Raw genomic sequence first — 23,172 nt, 5'->3', positions numbered from 1 at the left:
CCTCAGTAATATACAAGTCACCAGACAAGATCAGATCTCCCTGCTTGGCCTAACCTTTACCTTCAGTCTTTCCTGACATAAATACATTGCATCAATCAATTACCTCCTCAGCATTGTTCAAGAACCTATTTTACACCCAGTCAACTCTTCGCTATGTACCAATCCGAAATAATTCCATGTTTACAATACTCATATGTTTGGGGTGGTGCACCTAAAACTTCCCTTCCCTTAAAATCATTGATGCTGTTTGGAAGTGAGCAATTAAGCTCATAGATGATGGGTTTTTACAGACCCATTTCAACCTCTATTTCACAGGCACTTCCATGGTCACTTATCCAGTGAATTGGCAACCATCATTGCTTCACTTTCTTTTGCACCTGTTAATACAAGAGCTGCAGCTGCCCAGCACTCCCTTTACTGTGCAACTGCAAAATACACCAAACCTGCTTCTATTCAACCCCTTTTTTGTTCCATCCACCTCTGTCCTCTGGAACAACCTTACTCAAGAAGTATTCCCAAACAACTATAACCTGCAACTCTTGAATAAAAAAACATCAGTAAACTTCTATCTCAATCTTCATCTGCACTCCACACATGGTACTAATGTGCTTATAGATCCCTCAAGCTCTCATGTATGGAATCAATATACACACACATACACATAAAATGGGCACTTAAAGTGCTTGGTGAAAACATTCATGCTCGCCAAGCATTTTAAGGGAATTACCAATACCAGACAACTTGTATATCTTCCCATAATGCATAGCATTATACATGTCTGTAAGGATAATATGTGCTTTGCATTATAGGATACTAAGGCAAGTGATACGACATTACTAGCCTCTACATGCACAAATATTTCAGGCACAAACTGTGTTTGCTTACACTTGGATAAAGGATTAAACCAAGAATATAATTTCTTGGCGTCTTCAATTTATAGTATAACCAAGTGGAAAAACTTACAACCATCTCTAATCCAGAGTATTTTAATAATAAGGTGTGACACCTTTTAGCCACTCGTATATGGAAATATGACTTTTGAATTACTTCAACTTTGACTTCAACTTTGGTATCACCTCTGGGTCTGGTTCCCACTCATGAGAACTCAGTAAAGATTGAAACTGTCTGGGCAGTGACTCTTCCCACATCTCCCTAAGGATATGCGCTTTGCATTATGAGATACTAAGGCAAGTAATGTGAGGTCATTAGCCTTAGTATGCAAGTAGCCTAGTCATGAAGTTACTTCATGCACAAACCTTGTTTGCTTACACTTGGATAAAGAATTAAACCAAGAATATGATTTCTTGGCATCTTTAATTTATAAGGCCAAAAGGGATTCAGAAGGCAGTTCATTTGAGTCTATCTGGTGTGTAGAAGCCAACATAATGAAATATGTAATTGGTTGCTGCTATAATCCAGGGGGTATAAGGGAGAATATAAATCACATGCATCAGCATATTAGCATGATGTGATTGCAGATTGAGTAATTATTACTGGGGATTTCAACTATGGGGACATAGATTGGAAAAAGGAATTTATGGAGGGAATGCAAGGAAGGAAATGGAATTTATGGAGCTGCTGAAAGATAATTACCTGGGGCAGAATGTAATGGAGAGGCAAGGTTCGAGAGTGCCTGATCTGATCATAGCTTCAGAGAACTTAATAGTAACTAATCTAGCTATGCTGCATCTGCTTGTAGAAAGATCATCTAGTCTTGACCTGAGAGATGGAGACATGCAGAATTTTCTGTTGTGAAGAGGTATATAGATTTATAAAGCAAGTGAATATGACACTCTGAGTCAACTTTTAGCAGTGCCATGGCATATGAACTTAAAGGAAAGAGATGGTAGTTATCAAAGGGGTATTTGAGGAAAGCAGTATCAGAATATATACCTGGAGTCAGAAGGAGTTGAATGGTGAACGCTACAATGTGCAGGCAAGAAAGTGGGACCTGTTTGGTAAAAATGGGCAAAGCTAATTACAAGAGGAAGCCAGCTGATGAGACCAAAAGAAATCCTAAGGTGTTCTTTTGCTATGTGGGAAGTAAAAGGAAGAATGACTATGGAAGGATGACTAAAAAGTATTGATAGTGGGGTTGTAACAGAAGCAAACCAAACAATGTAATTATCAAGTGAGCATTTTACTGGGGGTGTACCATCTAGGTGGTGATATTGCAATGCCAGATGTGACATTGATGGAAGAATAAAGGTTGAAGAAATGGAGCTGCTTAAAATATTGCAGAACCTCAATGTGAATGCTGCTATGGTATTAGATGGCATATTGTACTGTGTATTATAGGAATGTGCAAGAGAATTATCAGCTCCTCTGACCAAGCTGTTTAATTTAAGCCTCAGTACTGGGAAGTTGCCAATGGAGTGGAAAAATTGCAAAATTGTCTGACTGCATAAAGGAGGCTTCACGACAAAAGTAGCAAATTATAGACTAATCAGCATCTCAGGAGTGGTGGTTATGGTATTGGAGATATTGATGAAGAACAGAATTCAGGACTGGTGGATAAGAATATGAGACAAAATGGTTTTGTGAAGGGTAGGTCTGGTCTTAGTAATTTGCTTACTTTTTATAATCAAGTGAGAATGGAGTTAGATAAGGGAAATGGCTACTGAGTGATATTGCTAAACTTTTTAAAAGCGTGTGACAAGATTCCACATAGAACTTTATTGCATAAATTGGAGCAAATGGGGATGGATATGAATCTGGTGATTTAGATTAGAGAGTGGCTGATGGACAGATATTAGCTCATGGAGGAGTTGAGTCCAGCAGAAGGTAGATGACCAGTGGTGTACCACAGGACTCAGTACTTGATCCTCTGTTGTTTAATTTGTATATCAATAATATAGGAAATATTCAGTTATTTGTTCAAGATGGCAAACTGAAAAGAGCAATGGTAAATGAAGGCAATGCAGAGATCCTGCAGGAAACAGACTAGCAGTAGGGACAGAGGTAAATGGCTGCCAGTTTAATGTGGCCAAGTGTAAGGTGGTGCACAGAAGAGATCAGAAGCTGCATATTGTATTAATGGAACTGAACTGCAGGAAACTGATGAGGCCCAGAGACTTGGGTGTGATTATGAACAGAGAGTTGAAGTTTAGAGGGCATGCTGCTAAGGTAGTGAGAACAGCACATCAAATTACATGGCCATTGAAGAAAATACAAGCAGGCATAGAGAGCTTATTGTTCCTCTATATAAAGCGTTAATAAGGCCACATCTAAGCACCTGGATTCCATGGGGATAAAGAAGTGGTGGAGATGATCCAGAGGTGAGTGACAAAGATTGTGGTAGTTCTATGGAATTCTCCATATGACAATAGATTGACAGTCTGTATGTTTCAAAAACTAGCTGATAGATGAAAAAGAGAAGATATGATAGAAGTGTTTAAGTTATTAAAGGAGTTTTACGTGATTGACACTAAAAACCTTTTTTCAGTACATGGCAGAAAGGGAGAGAACAAGGAGTCATCTGTAGAAATTGTGTAAGAGTGTGGTTAGCAGAGATGTTAGGACCAGACTTTTTGCTTGATGGTGGTTAATGGGTGGAATAGGTTGCCAGAGGTGTTAGTGAATGAATTTAAGGAGAGGTATCATAGGTATTGTGTGAATAATGGATCTCCTTTGATGAATCTTCATTTCACTCCCACTCAGTGCAATCATCTAACTTAGAAATACAGTTTTTCATTGTTGACCCCCAACTATTGTATAACTAGCTTGCACATAGTATTAATTTCATTTAGGTACTTTAGTATAGTGTAGTATTAGTAGTACTTATAAGTCTCCTCGGAATCCAAAGACTCAGTGCAGGATGTTGAACACTCGTGGACCACAATAACTATTTACCTTGCTTTGAAGACACAGCATTGGATTTCTCACCACTCACCATGGCAATGCATTCCACTTATTTATCACTTGCCATGCAAAAATCTTTTTCACTTCCTTACTCACATGACACACTCATGACCTGACTCACACACCCCTCTTTCAAGGGATGGCCTTTTGTTCTCTTAAAACCCACAACCTTATTCAGTAATTCTCCTGAATCTACCTGTTATGCTCTCCAACTAAACTGTTGCAATCATATCACCTCTCCTCTTCCTGTCTACCAAGTTCTGCAGACTACATTCCCTTAATCTCTCCTTTTTCTCCAACAATCACGATTGCCTCTTCACTCTTCCCCCCCCCTCTCCTCTCTTTCCTTATTACCCATATAACAAGGTGACCAGATTAGTGCATGCAGTTTTTTTCCTCCCATCATGGGAAGCCCCTTGTCTTCTGCACTTTCTAATTTCTACTTAGAGCATCTTGAAGAATCCCTATTCTCTTTCATACAACCCCAACCTTCCATTTGGGTTCAATATGTAGATGATGTGTTTGTTATCTGGCCAGACTTGGAAGAATCTATATTTAACTTTTTAAACAAAATCAACACCCTACACCCATGCATCATCTTCACAATGGAAAAGAAAAGGGTGGAAAAATTAGCTTTCCTGGACATCCTCCTTTCCCATATCCCTTCTTGCATCTTTGACTCTTACAAGTTCATTGCCAAAACCCTGAACCTTTCATTTTACATGTTTATTCACTGTGTAAACCTACCTTCACAGGCTACGTGCAGCAAGATTCAGCACATCATCCATCTCAAAAAATAGGCATCTTCAAATCTTTGCTCTACAGAATATATCTACTCCAATTCCCAAGCACTCCAACAAGAATTGGGTGCCATCCAATTCATCTTACTACAGAATGGTTTCACTTCAAGGAAGTTTCATGCATCTTTGACTCTTACAAGTTCATCGCCAAAACCCTGAACCTGTATGGCAAGTCCCTATCCCACATATTGCAGGCATCTCTGAGACGATTGCTAAGATCTTGAAAGGATACAATTTAGTTCCTACATTTTTCCCTCTGAACAAAATCTCCTCTTGGTTACAATCCATGAAAGATAAACAGAATAATGAAAGATAACATCTCTCCCTCCTTGGTGTTTACTAAGTTTAGTGTGAATGCTTCTGCTCATACTTTGGACAAACAGGACATTCTGTTGAAAAATAACACGAATGCCATTTTTATATTAATCACATTAATAAACTAAAAAATTATATTAATTTTTTTATGTTTATTAATCACATTAATAAACATAAAAAAATTATATTAATAAATCTGAAAAATCTGGCTTTGCTCAACATGGAGTGGACACTGACCATGATATCTTATTGCCCAATACTAACCTTTTACATTGCTGCAGGTTTAGGTTTGAGAAATTATTTAAAAAGAGTGCTGAGGCACTTATATACCATCCAAATTTAAATCAGAATGACTGTCTCTCTGTTGCCAAGATTTGGGAGCGTCTCATCCTCAAAAATGGCAAGCAATAGACTGTTTTATTTAGAAATTAATTTTTCATTTAATTTAATATAATGTTGTCATTTCATTATTATTATTATTATTCAGGCCTCCATGGAGTCAAAAGACTCATCGTGGGAGGTCCTTCCTAAGAACATAAAGTCTGTCAAGACTCATCGAGGGGAGGTTCCCCCCCCATAAGAAACACAAAATCTATCATACCACTCCTTAAACTCATTGATCGTTCTCGCCCTTACCACTCTATCAGGCGATGCATTCCACGGCTTAACCACCCTCCATGCAAAGAAACCACTCCTCACCCTCTTGCTCACAGTTTCCTTTCGTAACTTCCAGGGATGGCCTCTTGTCATCACTCCTTCCTGCTGTTCAACCAAGTGAAAGAACTCCCCAGTGTCAACCCTGTAACCACCTCTCAAAGGTTTAAAAGTCTCAATCATATCACCTCTCCTTCTTCTATTCGCCAAACTCTGCAGTCCACATTCCCTCAGCCGATTCTCATAACTATCCTTGTACAGTCCTGAGACCATCTTTGTCATCTGTCTTTGTATCTTTTCCACAGTTAATTTATCCCCTTCAAATCCTGGGGACCAAATCTGAGAACAATAATCCAAGTGTGGTCTCTGATCAGAGACTTATACAACAGAATGATAACCCTCTTATCTCTGCAGGTCAGTGTCCTTCTCATAATTGCAGCAATCCTCTGTGTTACCTTCACCACCTTTGCAATATGTCCCCTAAACTTCAGGTTTCTATCAATCATCAACCCCAGATCTCTTGTCTCCCCAACTTCCTCCAGTATAACTCCTCCCATAGAGTATGCAGCATCCCATCGATGTTTCCCAAACCTCAAGACCTTACATTTTGCTGCATTAAACTGACACCCCCCCATTCATTTGCCCATCTATGTAGCTTATTCAAATCAATCCTTTTGCAGGGCTACCACATCTGCACTATTCGCATCATCTGCAAACAACTGACTATCCCCTTGCAATCCACTGGCAATGTCATTGATATAAAGGTTAAACAATATAGGTCCTAGTACTGAGCCCTGTGGGACCCCACTTGTAACCTTCTGTCTCCTTGAAACTGTTCCACCATACACAACTCTCTGATGCCTATCAGACAGCCAATCCTGAATCCATTTGACCAATCTGACATCCAGACCCATGTGTTGCAACTTAAATATCAGCTTATCATGTGGCACCCTGTCAAATGCCTTTGCTAAGTCTAAGAAAATTGCAGTATATGCCTTTCCCTCATCTAATGTTCTTGTAACTTTTTATTATAAAAGGCTAGCATATTGCCAAAACAAGAGCGCCCTTTCACAAATCCATGTTGACTCTCACAGATAACATTACCCTCATCTGTCCAGTGCTGTATACGGTCCCTCACTACTTTCTCCAAGATCTTAACAACTACTGATGACACACAGACTGGTCTATAATTAGACACTTCCAGTCTGTTACCACCCTTATGCAATGGCACTATCTTACCTTTCTTCCAATTATCTAATTTAATTTTATTTCAAATCACTTAATTTTAAATTTGGATCTTAATTGCTATCCTATTTTATTGTAACCACCCACTAGGTGGCATGTGACTGAGCTCTGTAAATAGAATTATCATTCTTTGTTCTAGATTCACCTTGTAATTATGCTGATGATGATGATTTCAACCAGAGAAATATTTCTAGTTGAAATATTTGCAGTAATAAAAAAAATTATAATCCCTGTCTTACCGGAATGTGTTGTTAATACAAGGAGTGTTAAGGATTTTAAGATATGTTGTCAATTGATTGAACCTCCCACGATGAGTCTGTTGACTCCACGGAGGGTGTAATAATAATAATTTCAAATATATCCCTATCTGAGACATCCAGATGCTTGCCTGTTTTCTATCTTGTACAGTGCTTGATGTTGATTATCATTCATGTTGTTTAGAGAAGAAAACACACATCTGGGGATAATAATTAACTGACTATATATATATCTGTTAAATTTTTGCTGGGTTACAAAGTTACATACAGAGTAGTTCAAAATTCCACGTACAAGCTTTGAGAGAAGGTTGAGAACATCAAAATCAACCATATTCACATAGGAAAGCATGACCGGAAATGCCACCAGAAGGTACTAACAGGGACACAAAGATACAGAAATAACACAAGGCAGTAAGTAGTGTAAAAAACTTTATTAGGCATAACTGAACAGTTCAATAGTAGTTGGATACATAATATGGTAAATAAGGTGCATGTCCGCCATCTCAGTGTTCGTAAAATGACGCATGTTCTTCGTATGACGTTGAAAGCTTGAATGAGTAAGCCCCAATTGCTCACCTGGAGCTCTGGCGAACAGCACCACCTACCGCTTTCGGGTAGCGTTTCCGGTCATGCTTTCCTCTGTGAATATGGTTTGATTTTGATGTTCTTTACCTCCCCTCAAAGTTTGTATGTGGAATTTTGAACCATCCTGTATATATATATATATATATATATATATATATACGACCTATGCATTCAGGCACACCAGTAGAAAGGCAAACAGGCTGTGTAAAAGGCAAGCTCCTAAAGTCCTAGCTTCTACCCTCTCTCTCTCTCTCTCTGTGTTGATGGAATTTTGAGTGTGAATTTTGGAATTTTGCTAAAGATCTCTAGATGATCATTGCCCAGATTTTGGGTAAGGTAAGGGTACATATATTTATTCAAATGTGGAGAATATTGTAGTTCTATAGCCGATTTCCTGGAGTGATCTTTCAGCCCTTTGTTTTTGTAAAATAGAAAGGTTTTCTTCCAGTGACCCATATCAATAGCATAGTGTTTGCTACTCCAGCTCTGCTATAAGTATAAATAATGGACATAATTCCTATGTTCATTTATTTAGATATTAGCTTTTCTTTCTGTTTGTCCAAAGTATGTCAGTTTGCAATAGCAGGGAATACTGCAGACTTTAGAATGATCTAGATGATGTTGATACAGGTAATTAATTTTTGGAATGGTTTAAAGGAAGTCTTTATGTTGTATCTTTTAAGAATGTGTGAAATTTTTTCTGTGGTATCCTGAATGTAAGGGATAGCAGTAAGTTTTTTTGTAATCTAGACTTTGCAGTGGGATGGATGGAGAATTCTTTTGATTTTGGAAAAGGGAAAGCTATTGCTAAAAACAAATGTTTCATGTGTGATTGATTTCAGCAGATAGTTCATTTTGTTCAGAGCAGATGGTTCTAGCTCTGTGCACAAAGGGTTTGATAACATTCTATTGGTAGGGCTGATGATGTGATTGATAATGGATACCTACCAGTGTTGGGTGGGTTTGCTATAGAAAGAAAAGGATAATCTGTTGTGTAGTGTTGTGACCAGAATTTCTAGAAAGGGCAGACAATTAGGGTTTTCTTTTTTAATGGTGAACCTGATCCTACAGTGTTTGCTGTTCTTTTCTTCTTCTTCAACCTTCTGGTTCTGTCCACTGCTGGACGATATTATACAATTTAAGTTCATGTTTCATCCTTTTACTTATAGCTTTACAAATTTCTGCATATTCTATTTTATTGGTGTCATTCAAATCTCTTTTCATATCTCTTCTTTTCTTCATCTGATCTAAGGTTTCCTGTCTTAGTTTTTCCTCTCCTTGGTGCCTTTTTACACCTCCTATTTCTAGTGCACAATTCAAGATAGATTTTGTTAATATTTCATTAGCATCCTCGATGGTAGTAGCTGTGTTTAACTTTTTTAGTTCATTTTTGAGTGATTCTCTATAACAGCTTTTATTGTGCTAGAGGTTTTGTAGATTCACTAAATTGAACTTTTTTTCTTATGAGCTTATTCCGTTCCCATTTTTTGTTGATCCATACTTTTGTCCTTACTAGTCTGTGGTCGCTTCCTGTGTTAAATCTATTAAGCACTTTGGTATTATTTATTATATATCTTCTGTTGGAGAGGATGAAGTCTATTTTATTGTAAGTTTGTCCATTTGGGCTTCTCCAAGTCCATTTTTGGTTGATTTTCTTCTTGAAAAAGCTGCTCATAATAAAGAGGTTATTTTCTTCTGCAAATTCAATGTCTTTCTCCTCTTTCATTCCTCTATCCAAATCCAAATTTACCGATGGAGTTCAGATGGTCATCTCTGCTTCCAATTTTGGCATTAAAGTCACCCATTATAATTATGTAGAATTCTTTAGAATTATTTAATGTGGATTCTAATATTTCATAGAAATCTTCTATCTCTTCATCTGGATGGTCCATAGTTGGGGCATATACTTGTATAATTTTCAGTTGGTATCTTTTATTTATGAAGAGACTTAGTTCAGCTATTCTTGATATTATTTTGTTTACAAACAGGATATCTGTTAACATGTGCTAAAAATGTTTTCAACATATCCAGGCCATATGGACAAATGGAGAATATATTTTCTGGCTGTTATTATTATGAGCTATTCCATGGAGTCCTTAGACTCATTGAGGGAGGCCTTAAGCATCATGCCACTCACTATCCAACATCCGTGCAGTATCTATCATACTTCGCTTTAAACTCGGTCACAGTCATGGCACCCACAACAGACTCACTCACCATTCTCCCAGCGAAAAATATAGTCCTGACACTCCTGCTAACTACACTCTTGCTCAGTTTCCAAGGATGGTCCCTTGTTCTCCCACTGCTAGTACTTTTCTGAAAAATTCCCTCTGTATTAATCTTGTAACAATCCTTCAACATTTATGTCTCAATCATGTTACCACTTTTGCACTTCAACCAATTTCTGTAAGCCACAAATCTTCAACTTGTCCTCATAAGATTCATTCCATAGATCTGATACCATCTTGGTCCCTGACCTCTGGATCCTCTTCACCTCCTTCTCATCTCCAAGAAACCCAGGTGTCCAGATCTGCACATGTTAGTCAAGGTGGGGGCTCTTACCAATGCTCTATAAAGAGGTATAGTAACCTTTTTTGTCTCTGTAATCTGATTAAGTAATCCGATGAGCTGCTTTAGCCACTTTTGCAAATATGCCCTCCTCTAAACTTTAACTCTGTATCCACTAACACTTCCAAATCCTTGGCTTCATCAATTTTCTGGAATATAGTTCCATTAATGTGGTACACAGCTGGTAATTTTTCATCCCAAAATGCATAACCTTACACTTTGCCACATTTAATTGACATCCATTCTCCATTGCCCAGACTATTAGTCTATGCAAATCATCCTGCAGAATTTTAACATATCTTGATTAAGTATTGTTCTATCCAGTTTGGCATCATCTGCAAATAACTGAATAGTTCTCAAATCCTTTTCTATATCATTAATATACAAATTAAATAGTAATGGCCCCTTGACCACAACTCCTGATATTCTGATCAGTTGGTTAATTTGCTTCATCAGTCTTGGACCCTCCTGTATGCAATGGAACTATTTTCCCCTCTTTACACCCCCCCCCCCCCAGAACTAACCCAGAGCAGAGACTTTGGTTAAACAACATGGTCAAAAGGCACTGCCAATTCTCTAGCACCTTCTTGTAAAAACTCAAGCTACCATCTAATCCCATAGCTGTATTCACATCAGTCTATCTCTAGTTCATTTACTTCAGTTGCCATATAAGCCTTTGCTTGCTTGTTATTGAAATGTCTCCATCTGGATGATATACTTGTGCAAAGTGTTCACTTAGTAATTCTACCATTTCTTCTGCTTCAATTACCTCACTACCATTGGAATTTGTTAAAATTATTCTTCCATAATCATTCTTTGTTTTACTTGCAACATACCGAAAGAACTATTTGGGATTATCTTTGACCTGTACTATTAATTTCCTTTCATATTCTCCTTTTGCCTTTCTTACCACCCTTCTGGCCTGTGCTTTTTACAGTTCATGTGCCTGCAGGTCATCTTTCTTATATTTTCTCCACAAATTTTATTTTATTTTTTTGTTTGTAGCTCCAGCTTAATGATGGCAATAATCCATTTAACTCCCATTTAATTTATTCTCCTAACTCTAGGTATACAGTCTGCAATTACTTCCCTCAAACATTCCTTTACCACTTCCCATGCACTATCAACTCTCAGTTATTGCAGTTTCATGTGCCATGGAACTGATCCAAGCAATCTCCTAAGCTTGTCATACTTATCAACCTTATAATTTCATATGTACCCTCTCTTAACTGAAATTACAAGGCTGGCTACACACACATTTAGCCACCTCTCATGTCAAGACCATATAATTACTCTCACCAATGATGGCAGTATGGTCATATTGGTTATGGACAAATTCTCTGATGCAGTTACTAGATCTAGCACTCTCAAACCCCTACTGCATTCCATCACATGCTGCCTGAGGTAATTATTCCTTAGTAACGACGTAAATTCCATTCTCTCCCTCCAATATAGTATAGTCATATTTTGAGTAATATATGGCTGTTTATTTTGATGGGTTTATGTATATTTGTGAATAGGGAGACTATATCCAAACTTACCACATCAGTATTTTCAAGGATTATGACTGATTCTTGATATGGGAGGCACTGAAGTCATAATGTTGTATATTCATAATTAGGAAAATCAGTACTGTTAATTGTGGGTCTCAAAAATGTTTTCTTTGTGTATTTTTTTGTCAGTTCATAAATCCTTTGGGGAGGGGGGGTTGTTATAGCGTTGGTTCTTCCCCCCCACACCAGTCTTCATGGAACACTAAAAAAAACAAAAAAACAGCCTTGAATTCTTCTCCACTCAAACCAACATTATAGCTGTGCTGTGTTGATTATGTATTCTCCATTTGGCCACATGGCTTTGATATGTTCTAAATATTTTTTGTTTATCTTAAGAGCCAAACACTCTGGAATCTAGAAAGAGGGATAGTAAATCCTTTTATGTTTTTATAGCCGGGTACGAAACTCGGATCGAAATCCATAGAGTTTTATGCCAAAAAAAACTATCGGTGAGCCCAAGTGTAAATGATCACTTCAGTAGTACAACACCAGGGCAACTCCATGCAAAGGTGGAGCAAGCTCCGTCATTAACTTTAATATTCTCTCATAATGTAAAACCCAGCTCCTAAGAGATGTAATATATTGTTTTACATTATGAGAAGAGGTCACTACCCAGACCGGTTTCAACCTTTTTACTCATCAGTGAGTAGGTAGACCTGGAATATCAAGGTTTTAAGTGAACACGAACTAACATACCTCTACTTAAAACCTTGATATTCCAGGTCTACCTACTCACTGATGAGACCTCAAAAAAAGGTTGAAACCGGTCTGGGTAGTGATCTATTCTCATAATGTAAAACAATATATTACATCTCTTAGGAGCTGGGTTTTACATTATGAGAGAATATTAAAGTTAGTGATGGAGCTTGCTCCACCTTTGCATGGAGTTGCCCTGGTGTTGTACTACCGAAGTGATCATTTACATTGGGCTCGCCGATAGTTTTTTCGGCATGAAACTCGATGGATTTCGATCAGAGTTTCGTACCCGGCTATAAAAACATGAAGGGATTTACTATCCCTTTTCGCTGGTAAAATAGCCTTTCGGCTTATTAAACTCTGGAATCTGTTTTGTCATTGAAAAAAAATCAAACAATAATTGTTTGTCCTTTCTTGATGACCTGGTTATGAGGTTATTCAGGAAATGCTTATTATTTTTTGTCTATAGGAAACCTACCCATACTGTTAGCTGCATCCATTAATTAGTATGCCCACAGATACGAGACCCTTGGATACTTCTGTGCATGTCAACAGAAGGAGAATCCATATTGTGGGATGAGTTATTTATTATTACACATCGGAAAATTAACACTTCTCTTTTATGATCATTGTAGTTTTTACAAGTGGTAACTATTTTGCTTGTATGGAAAATTTTACCTATAAAGTACGTAATTTCGCATGTTGTCGACCAAATCAATTATCGCCTTATTTCTTTCTCTCCTTCGACATAAATTGACTCTTCTTGGCAGTCTGCCAACAAGAGCTCTCCCTTCTGTAGTCGGACTATAGTAAGGTGTTATTGAAACCTTAGTAATTAGAGCTAGAGCCATTTGCTCAGACCATATTAGCCTTTCTATTGAAATCATTCATATATGGGATTTTTTTAATGTATATGTATCTCCCTTTCCATACTCAATTCTCTGTCCATTTCCTCCACCTGACCCCCCCCCAAAAACCTGGATCACAAAAACTCTTTCCTTCCTCCCTTGCATCTAGGATACATTAGGAAAAAATTTCACATATTTTTAGGAGATATGAATTTCCTTTAAACCATACAAAAAATTGGCTACCCTTATTTATTCACCAAAAGATCCTCTCCATCATCCAGATCATTTAGGTATCTACAGTATTATCTGTCCTTCAAACTGACGTATTTTGGACAAATAGGAAGAATAGCTAACATGTGATAGAATGAACATAGGAACATTGTACATTATTTACACTAAAGCTATTCTGGAATGGTAGAAGACCATGGCATCTACACAGATGATATCTGTTGAAAGAAAACTTCCCTGTTATACAGAAGCAAATACAGATCTGAAAGACCATTCTTGGAATCTCCTGACTAGCAGTCTTACTGTACTTTACCCAAAATCTGGGAGGCGATCACCTTGAGATTTTCAGAGGAACAAGCAAGATTCCATCACCATATTCATAGATTATATCAGCTGGGACTTAGAATCCTGCCTTTTACACTCAATCTTTGTTTGCCTTCTTGCTGTTGTGCTTTCATGAATTAGAAATGTGTATATCTTTGTGCCTGTGAAGATGGTTTGGTGACCATGTTAGCTATTGGTCTAAAAATTTAATAACTAAATAAAGTTAATTATCATCCCTAGATGTGTTCTCTAGAAGACATGAGTGGCTATCTTCAAGTTGAGATCAAAAGATATCACTCTTTCCCAACTAGAAGTATAGCTGAACACCTTGTTCACATTCACAATTGGTAATTAATTTCTGAAATTCAGAACTTTTGATAGCTTTTACTACCTGTGATAGTTATCTCTTAGAAACTACTGAAATTCTTTCTTTAATCCTGTTAGCAGATTCTGCTTTCCGGTTTATTTTGCTATAACTGTTATCTCCTATGAACCTTACCTCTGGTATTCTTGCAAAGCTGATTTTAAATAAGCTAATTTTACTGATTAAGGAAATAAGTAAAGATTCTTAATATTTCCAGGTTTTATCATTCTTGTATATACCTGTTAGAATTTTGAAGACCTTCCCACTTTTTTTTAGTTTTGTGGAATTCTCTCAGTATGCTCTGCTGGCAACTTAATCATATTTATGATTTTTTGATATTCATCGCATTTTGAATTATTAAAGGGAATTAATTAAATTTAAATCTTCTTCTCAAACGAAACAGTTTTTATTTTGGATCATAGTAATTCTGAAACCTAAAAAAAAATATATATTTTAGCTTAATACAAGTTTTAATTCAAGACACCACAAAATATGATGCATTGATTATATGTATTGCCTTATATTATTATACATGTTTCTCTTATATTTATTTACATTGATCACAAATTCATGCCCAGTAAAAAAAAAAAAGCTTGTTAACAATAGCCAGGTAGATTTGTATTTATAACATTTATTTTTAAGATGTTAAAGAGCTTTGTACATGATATGTCATTTAAAATTATTACAATCCTTACAATTATCATGTTGTTCTTTCCAGAGTGTTGCACTAGTATTAGCAGTATTGTTTACTTTCCGTTACTGGGAATTATTAGGAACAATCTTAAAACTTCTGATATATGTTGGAGCTTCTTTATTTGGTGCCATCTTGGGATTCCTTTTCTTCATCTATACAGGAGAAGAATATAAAGTAAAGAAAAGAGCATTAACAGACCACAGATCATTTCAGGTTAGTTTTGTCTTCATCATCCATTTTAATATTGGGCCCAGTTGCTTGTCATTGCCACGTAACTTCTCTTTATGTAGAAAATTTTTTTGCTTGGTTAAAAGTAATGAGTATTTTTGATTTAATCCTTTATCTAAGCCTAAGGAAACAAAGTTTGCATGTGAGGTGGCAGTTAGGCTACTTTTATATAAAGGCTATTGACGTCAGTTTCATAATGCACACTAACTTCTTTTGGGATGTGTATATGGTTACTTATATACAGGGGTTTTGGCAGGGGTCAGCAACATTTTTTTGAGTGAAGAGCTATTTTTTGATCTGATTGATTTGATTTGCATTTTTAACAGTTTCTTGATTTATTTGTAATATAGTTCAGATTCAAAAATGTTTGCTTACAGAAATACATTGAACCCAAAACAGAGAGAAGTTCATACAAATAATTTCAAATTTATATACATGTTCATATTATTGCCATTTAATAATATAACATCACTTATTTAAAAAGTTGGATGATATATAATATGAATTCACATATTTATTGCAAACACTATGTACTCACAGATATTAGTTTGTTCCTGTTTTAACTATTTTTTACTCATCACTTCTGCAATGATTAACCTTTGCCACCTTGCAGTACGTTTGCTTTGCTTGTGATGTGCAAGCAAAGTAAACTGAAAATGTTTACTGCATGCACTTGCTGTACATGTAGGTTAAAAGTTAAAGAGCTGCATGTTGCCAACTGCTGCATTATGGAAGGGGCCCTACCCACCTGATTTTGATATTTATTGAAGCTTTCATTGGTTCACAGTAAACACATCATAAGTGCCTTGGCTTCAGTATCCAATGGTACTGACAATCATCCTACTGTCATTACCATCTCCTCTTTATTATCAACTCAAGCTTCATTTGCAGGAGTTTCTCCCACTTCCTTACAGATTAATAGATACAGAAAAAAAATAGCTGATGAACTTCAAGTTGTACACAGAGAAGAAAGCATACAAAAAAATAAAAAAATGAGAAAGAAAAATCATGGTGTTATATGAGTTTCTGTTAGTGCAGAGGAAAGAAGTTGACATCAGAGTTGCTGAAAGTGATCATTCCCTCCCTTCCAGGAGACCTTTACAACTGTAAACTTGATAACTGCGACACACAAGCTTTGCCACACTTCTGTAGACATTGGTTACTTTTTTTTTCCTTTCTTTTACACTTGCCAGAGGTGAAATTTTATTTTGTTGATCAGGAAAATGTAGATTGTATGTTTTACTTGGACTGGATAAAAATTAAAGTAGAGGTCTCCATCAAAGATGACTAAAATTTGTAGCTTACTTACCATTTGCATAAACTGCATAATGAATTGTATAAACTGCAGAGCTGATTGTAAAAGTTGGGATGTAAACATTTAACCAGTTCACTGGAAAGGAACCATGTATGACCGGTAATGAAAAGCTGTGAAGCATTGGATGTTCATTATTGTTTGCTGAAAATAATTCTTGAAGGCAGTTTCTCTGTTTACATTTTAAACTTGCCAAGAAATTATATTCTTGTTTAACCTTTTATTCAAGTGTAAGCAAACAAAGTTTGTACATGAAATATTTCATGCTATTTTACTGATCTACAACAAAGTTGTAGAAAGTTTTCTACAACAAAGCACTTCCTTTCAAATGTGTATTTGTACTTCTGAAAGGAATTCTGCTTTGCATTATGAGATACTAAAGCAAATGATGTGAAGTCATCAGCCTCTATATACAAGTATCCTAGTTGAGAAGATACTTCACATGTAAACTTTTTTTGCCTATACTGGGATAAAGGATTAAATAAGAATATAATTTTTTTGTCAAGTTTAATTTAATTTCTAACTGGATAAACTTTCTACAACTGTCTCTGATTCAGAGTATTTTAATAATAAGGTAATACACTTTACTACTTTATGAAAAACACATGCCTTCATTAATTCATCCTTGATTCTTCTGGGTCTGGCTCCCACAGATGACATTTAATGTTTTAATAATCTTTGGGCTTTGCTTCCTGGAGTAGAGCATTTCTGCTTGGTAATTGTATCTCAGTTGGTGCTTGCATCCTCTGTGCTTGGCTGCCAGAAGATAGAATTATAGTTCAAATCTAGTCACCCACTGTAGGAACTTTTTCAAATTCTTTCTTCGACCAGTTCTGAGTTAGTCAATCTCTGGCACAGGCAAACAGTTTTTTTCTCCTGGAAACTTGGGTTTTTCATCTTGTATACTCAAGAAAATCAACTGTAGAACCCACATTATTTTAGACAGTAACAAATCCTGTTAGGATAAGGTACCTAGAGATGACAGCACTTGTTTGCCAGTCTCTTCATTGGTGTCTGCCTGTAATTAGTGATAGTAATGGGCCAGCTATTTCTGATTGGCTACTGGTGTCAAGAATTGAACTGCCCACTCAGTCTCCAAAAGCTAGATGGGGTTTAAAGGCCTCGCCTACTATAAGCTAATTCCTTTAATTCCTTATAAGAGAATTAAAGGTGTTAGCTTATTCTTATACTTGGTAAAGTATTAAACAATAATATAATTTTTTGGAAAGTTTAATTTAACGGAATTTGTTATAATATTTTCACATAGTAAATAAGATTTTGAGTTATCTAAATTAAATCTTTATACTGTATATTATATAATTAACTTTTAATTTTTTCTTATTCCTATTTATTTAGTTTTTTTTTATTTATTATTTATTTATTTATTAGTATTTATTTGTTTTTCTGTTTACAAATTGTAAATAAACCATGATGATGATGATGATGATGATACCGTATACTAATCATAAATTTCAGGTTATTGTCTAGATTTCACATTTACCTTAAAGCATATTTAGCTTGTTATCTCCTGGTTGGGAAATACTTCTGATTTTAAAATGACATGCTATTTACCATTCGATTTAGAATAGAATATTTTTATATTAAAGTACTTGTTTTATTGAATATTTTAATGATTTCTTCATTTATAGGATGAATTTGAAGATCAGATTATTTCAAAGACAAAAGATATTCAGAAACGACAAACATTAGTATCTCGGAATGTTGATACAGTTATAAATGATATAATTGATCTTGCAGTTAAAGACTTTGTCAGCTGGTGGTATAAAGATCTAGTGACAGAGCATCAATCATTCATAAAGCTTCTGAAGTAAGTTCAGATTTTCATTACACAACTTAAAACATTTTTTCATGCATTTATACTTTTACTCTATAATAATAAAAAAAGAAAGAAAAGTGGAGTGGAAGGAAAAAATCAGCAAGCACAAATGCAAGTGATTTCAGCATATGCCTAAACTGTCAAAAATATTTTCACTTGTACTAGAGCAAGTGAACCTTTAAAAGTTCACATTTTGGTAGTATAGGTTCCTGTTCCTCTGCTTGGTATACTTGTACTTTCAAAAGCATGACTATGAGCCTAAAATTAGCCATACAAACACTTCGACATTCCATTTGAGACAATATAGTACCAGTGATGGTTCATTGAATTGAAATTTATTCCATTCAAGAAAATAGATAAAAGCCATATATTCATTTGCATGAATTACATAGCCAGGTATGACTTAAGCATTCTAGATAAACAAATGCTACATTAACATAGGACTCTGTCTTACTCTGTGATACAAAATTTTAGGAAGCAACACTAATGAATTACATTTTCTACTAGATAAAATAATACTGAAGCTTTTTTTTTTTTTCTAATGTGAATCTTGCCCATGAAAGATTATAAATGGAGAGGCTAAGGATTAGATAATCCTGCTTTAGAGATCTAACATGGAAATATTTCACACTACTTCAGGCTTTTAGCAGGATGTTAGTGTCACACTGGGTTAGAGAATTTATCTACATTTCCAAAAATTGGGACTTAGTCTCACAGCAGCTTCATAGGTGAGGTGTTAGCAAAGCGGTTTAGTTTTTAAGTCATCCAAAAAAAGCCATTCAAAAAATCAGTCCACAGGTCTGTCTCCACTTTTCAAAGATGAACTGCTGAGGGTAATAAACAATAGTGTTATAAGAATAGAATTAGTTCCAGATCCTAGAATATAATTTAAAGTTTTAGGTCTTGTATTGCTTAAATCTTGGATTAGTATTAGTATAGAATTACTAACATCAGATATTCATCATCATCAAATTCCTGCCATGTACTCTCAAGGGGTGTACAGTATATGACAGTACTACATGAAAAAATTACATCATTACTAACTTCCTATCTACAATTTTCCTCCAAATTAGTCTGTTACTTGTCAAGACTCCAACATTATCAGATCTTATATTTCTATCGTCTAAGGCACTTTGTACCGTATCAATCCACCTATATCTTGGTCTTCCTCTGGGTCGTTTTCCTGCCAACCTGGCAGAGAACACTTGTTTTGCTAATCTTTCCTCTCCCATTCTATTTAAGTGACCATACCACCTGAGATTAGCTCTGCTAATGCATTCCTGGATGCTGACAATGTCAAGTTCTTTCCTAATATCCTCATTTTTAATATGATATTGCCATTGATGCCATCTGTTCACGCCTGTAATCCTTCTCAGGACTCTCATATCTGCGGTCTCTAGTCTTTGGTCAAGTGTTTTACTTCTGACCCAGCTCTCAGATCCATTAAGTTAAAACTGGTTTGAACACTGTCTTGTATACAGCTAATTTAGTGTTCCGACTAATTTCTCTCTTATTCCATATGAATTTATTCAATTGACTTCCCACCATACCAGCTTTGCTGATTCTGTTGTCTATTTCTATATTTAATTTACCATCTTCAGTAAAAATCGTGCCTAAGTAGCTGAAATGTTTTACTTGTTCCACAGGTTCTCCATTCACTACACAGTTGACATTTTCAGTGATTCTGCCTATTTTCATTGTCTTTGTCTTTTTATTGCTGACCTTCATACCATATCTATTACAGCAGCTATTCAATTTAGTCAGAGAATTTGCAGACTTGTAGCAGATTTATTTTGAAGTATAACATCATCTGCATAAAGCAAAGAGCTGACATTAACATCTCCAATTTTGATATCAGGTTTAATACCACTTTCCTTCATAATGTGATCCATATAGATAATGAATAACAGAGGGGATAATGTACATCCTTGTCTCACACCAGATTTAACATTAAACCATCTTTGTGTACTTCCTTCAATTCTAACTGCTGACTTACAACTCAAATAAAGACCAAGTATTGCTTGATATAATTCCCCATTGACACCATATAACTGCAGCGTATTGAATAGCTTCTCTCTTGGCACCTTATCATATGCCTTTTCCAAATCGACAAAGCTTATATACAGATCTTTGTTATATTCCCATGCTTTCTCGACTATTTGTCGTAAAGTGAAGATCTGATCCTGACAGCCTCTGTTTGGCCTGAATCCAGCTTGTTCTTCACCAAGCTTTTCTTCCACAATTCTTCTCAACCGTTTCTCAAGTATACTTGCATAGATCTTTGCCAGGAACACTCAGTAGGGAAATACCTCTGTAATTCTCACATTCAGTTTTATTTCCCTTTTTATATATGGGTACTATGAGAGCTCTACTCCAATCATCGGGAATTCGTCCCTCTGTCCAGGCTTTCTGAACTACGCAGTGCAGCCACTGTAAGACTTTTATACCACCATACTTCAGCATTTCTGGTCGAGTATCCAAGGGTGGTCAAAAGACTCATTGCAGGAGGGACCGTTCTCACACAAAAATATCATCACATTATACCTTAAATCCATTCATTGTGTGTGTGTGTGTGTGTGTGTGTGTGTGTGTGTGTGTGTGTGTGTGTGTGTGTAGAGTGCAGACACTATGAATGGATTTAAGGCATGATGTGATGATATTTTTCTGTGAGAACGGTCCCTCCTGCAATGAGTCTTTTGACCCCCTTGGATATCTTATGTTAGTTATTCTATACTAATACTAATCCAAGATTTAAGCAATACAAGACCTAAAACTCACTCAGGCAATGCATTCCACTCACCAATGATTCTCCATGCAAAGAATCTGCTCCTCACACCATCTGTGTACTAGCTTCCAGGGATGGCCTCTTCCCACTACTTTATGAAAAATTTCTGCATTAATCTGGAAACAACCTGTCACACCAACTTGTAAGTCTTAATCCTTTCCCCTATCTCAATCCTATATCTTCTGTTCACAAGGCTCTGCAAATTGCATTCTCTCAATCTCTCATTATAACCCACACTCCATAGACCTGACACTAATTTAATGAATTTTCTCTGCACCATCTCTAAGATATTCTCATCCCTTTGAAATCCAGAGGAGCAAATCTGTGCATGGTAATCCAAATTAATACATTCTGATCAAACCTTTTATTTCAGCAAAGAGATTTTACTTCCCTTATACAAAGGAACTAAAATCTCTTTGCTTTAGCATGTCAGGGTTCTCTTCCTGATTGCCATAAATCATTGACATCTTCACATAATTTTAGCAAAGCAATTCCCAAACTTTAATTTTCTGTCAATCATTGCTCCCAGATCCTTCATCTCTTCCACCTCTTTTAGAATTTCATCATTAATTATATATTCTGCATCCTCCCATCCTTGCCTACCAAATTTCAAAACATTGCACATTAAAATATTAAATTGACAGCTCCTCTTTCTTGTCCACTCCCACAGTCTGTATAGATCTTCCTGTAAGGCCACAACATCTACTCTATAATAAATTTAATTTAATCCTTTATCCAAGTGTAAGGAAACAAAGTTTGCCTCTGAAGTATCTTCAGGACTGAGGCAACTAATGGTAAAGGTGGACCAATCTCTCATCACTATGCAAAGCATATCTCCTTGCAGACATGTATAATGCTATGCATTAAGGGAAGGGCCACTACCCAGACCGGTTATTGAGGTCTCGTCAGTGGGAGCCAGACCAAAAGGGGTCTCACTTATTATTAAATAACTCTGGATTTAGAGAAAGATGTTGGAAGTTTTTTTTTCACTTGGTTAGACTATAATAAATTTGGTTTAATCCTTTATCCAAGTGTAAGCAAACAAAATTTGCACCAGCAGTATCTTCAGGACTGAGGCTACTCATGGTAACGGTGGACCAAGCTGTCATCACTACTTGTCTTAGTATCTCCCATAATGCAAAGCACATCTCCTTGCAGACATGTATAATGCTATGCATTAAGGGAAGGGCCACTACCCAGACCAGTTTCGATCAATCAAACCTTTTATTTCAGGGATGGCCCTTTATTGAGGAGACCTTTGTTTGCTTGACGAGACCTCAATAAAAGTCTCATCAAGCTAACTTGTGCAAACTTTGTTTGCTTACACTTGGATTAAACTAAATTTATTATAATCTAACCAAGTGGAAAAAAACTTTCAACATCTTTCTCTAAATCCAGAGTAATGTTGTGTCCCATTCTTGTTTATTTATATATTTCCCTTATACTTTACTTTCCTTTGTATATCTTATCCTTTTTCTTCGTGTATCGTCACCTCCGTGCTAGAAATCTAAACTCTTGCTCCTCTTAGTATCCTAAAACATTTATTTTTTAAAGCTGCGCCATTTAGGATATTTAGTTTATAAAGAAATTTAAAACAAGAAGCAAATTCCTAAATAAGTCTAGAAGTGAAATAATCATGCAGTCGTAACCTCGATCTCGTAACTTAACTTTTTATCCCCCCCCCCCCCCCCCCGCATGCCTAGGTTTGTACGTTATAACAAGCGGTGCATTGAATGGCAATTTCAGACAACTGAATATTTGATAAGCAAAAGTTTATTAAACTCATAAATACAATACAGGACATTAAATTCTAAAAACTACAATTCAATACTAAGATGATACAATGTTAATAAGATAAGCAAAATACAAAAATTGAAAATTCCGCACTAGCACATGGGATAAGCTGTTATGCTTCCACAAAGGACTCTACGCACAAAAGATAAAGGGGCTTTCCCGTCAATGATTAAGTTGGCTTAAATCTTTCACCTACTTAAGCACAATAATATGACTCAATAATT

The 23,172-nt window shown here is 36.1% G+C and overlaps 1 protein-coding gene across 2 annotated transcripts in view; it reads left to right on the top strand.

Annotated features, from left to right (window-relative positions):
• Positions 1-23,172, top strand: part of LOC150100328 (sorting nexin-25-like) — a 350,110-nt gene that overhangs the window by 5,794 nt on the left and 321,144 nt on the right. For both annotated transcript variants that reach the window (XR_016549234.1, XM_090402426.1), the window contains exons 2-3: positions 15,017-15,205; positions 18,182-18,360. Coding sequence is in view for 1 of the 2 variants with exons in the window: in XM_090402426.1 (XP_090258552.1) it covers positions 15,017-15,205; positions 18,182-18,360 (368 nt within the window). In the remaining variant the exon portion in view is untranslated. The remainder of the gene's footprint in view (positions 1-15,016; positions 15,206-18,181; positions 18,361-23,172) is intronic.

Source organism: Typopeltis vanoorti, chromosome 13 (assembly GCF_054136105.1).
Source record: "Typopeltis vanoorti isolate ZY-2024b chromosome 13, IOZ_Tvanoo_1.0, whole genome shotgun sequence".
Classification (NCBI taxonomy): domain Eukaryota; kingdom Metazoa; phylum Arthropoda; class Arachnida; order Uropygi; family Thelyphonidae; genus Typopeltis; species Typopeltis vanoorti.
This window is presented reverse-complemented; position numbering and strand designations above follow the sequence as displayed.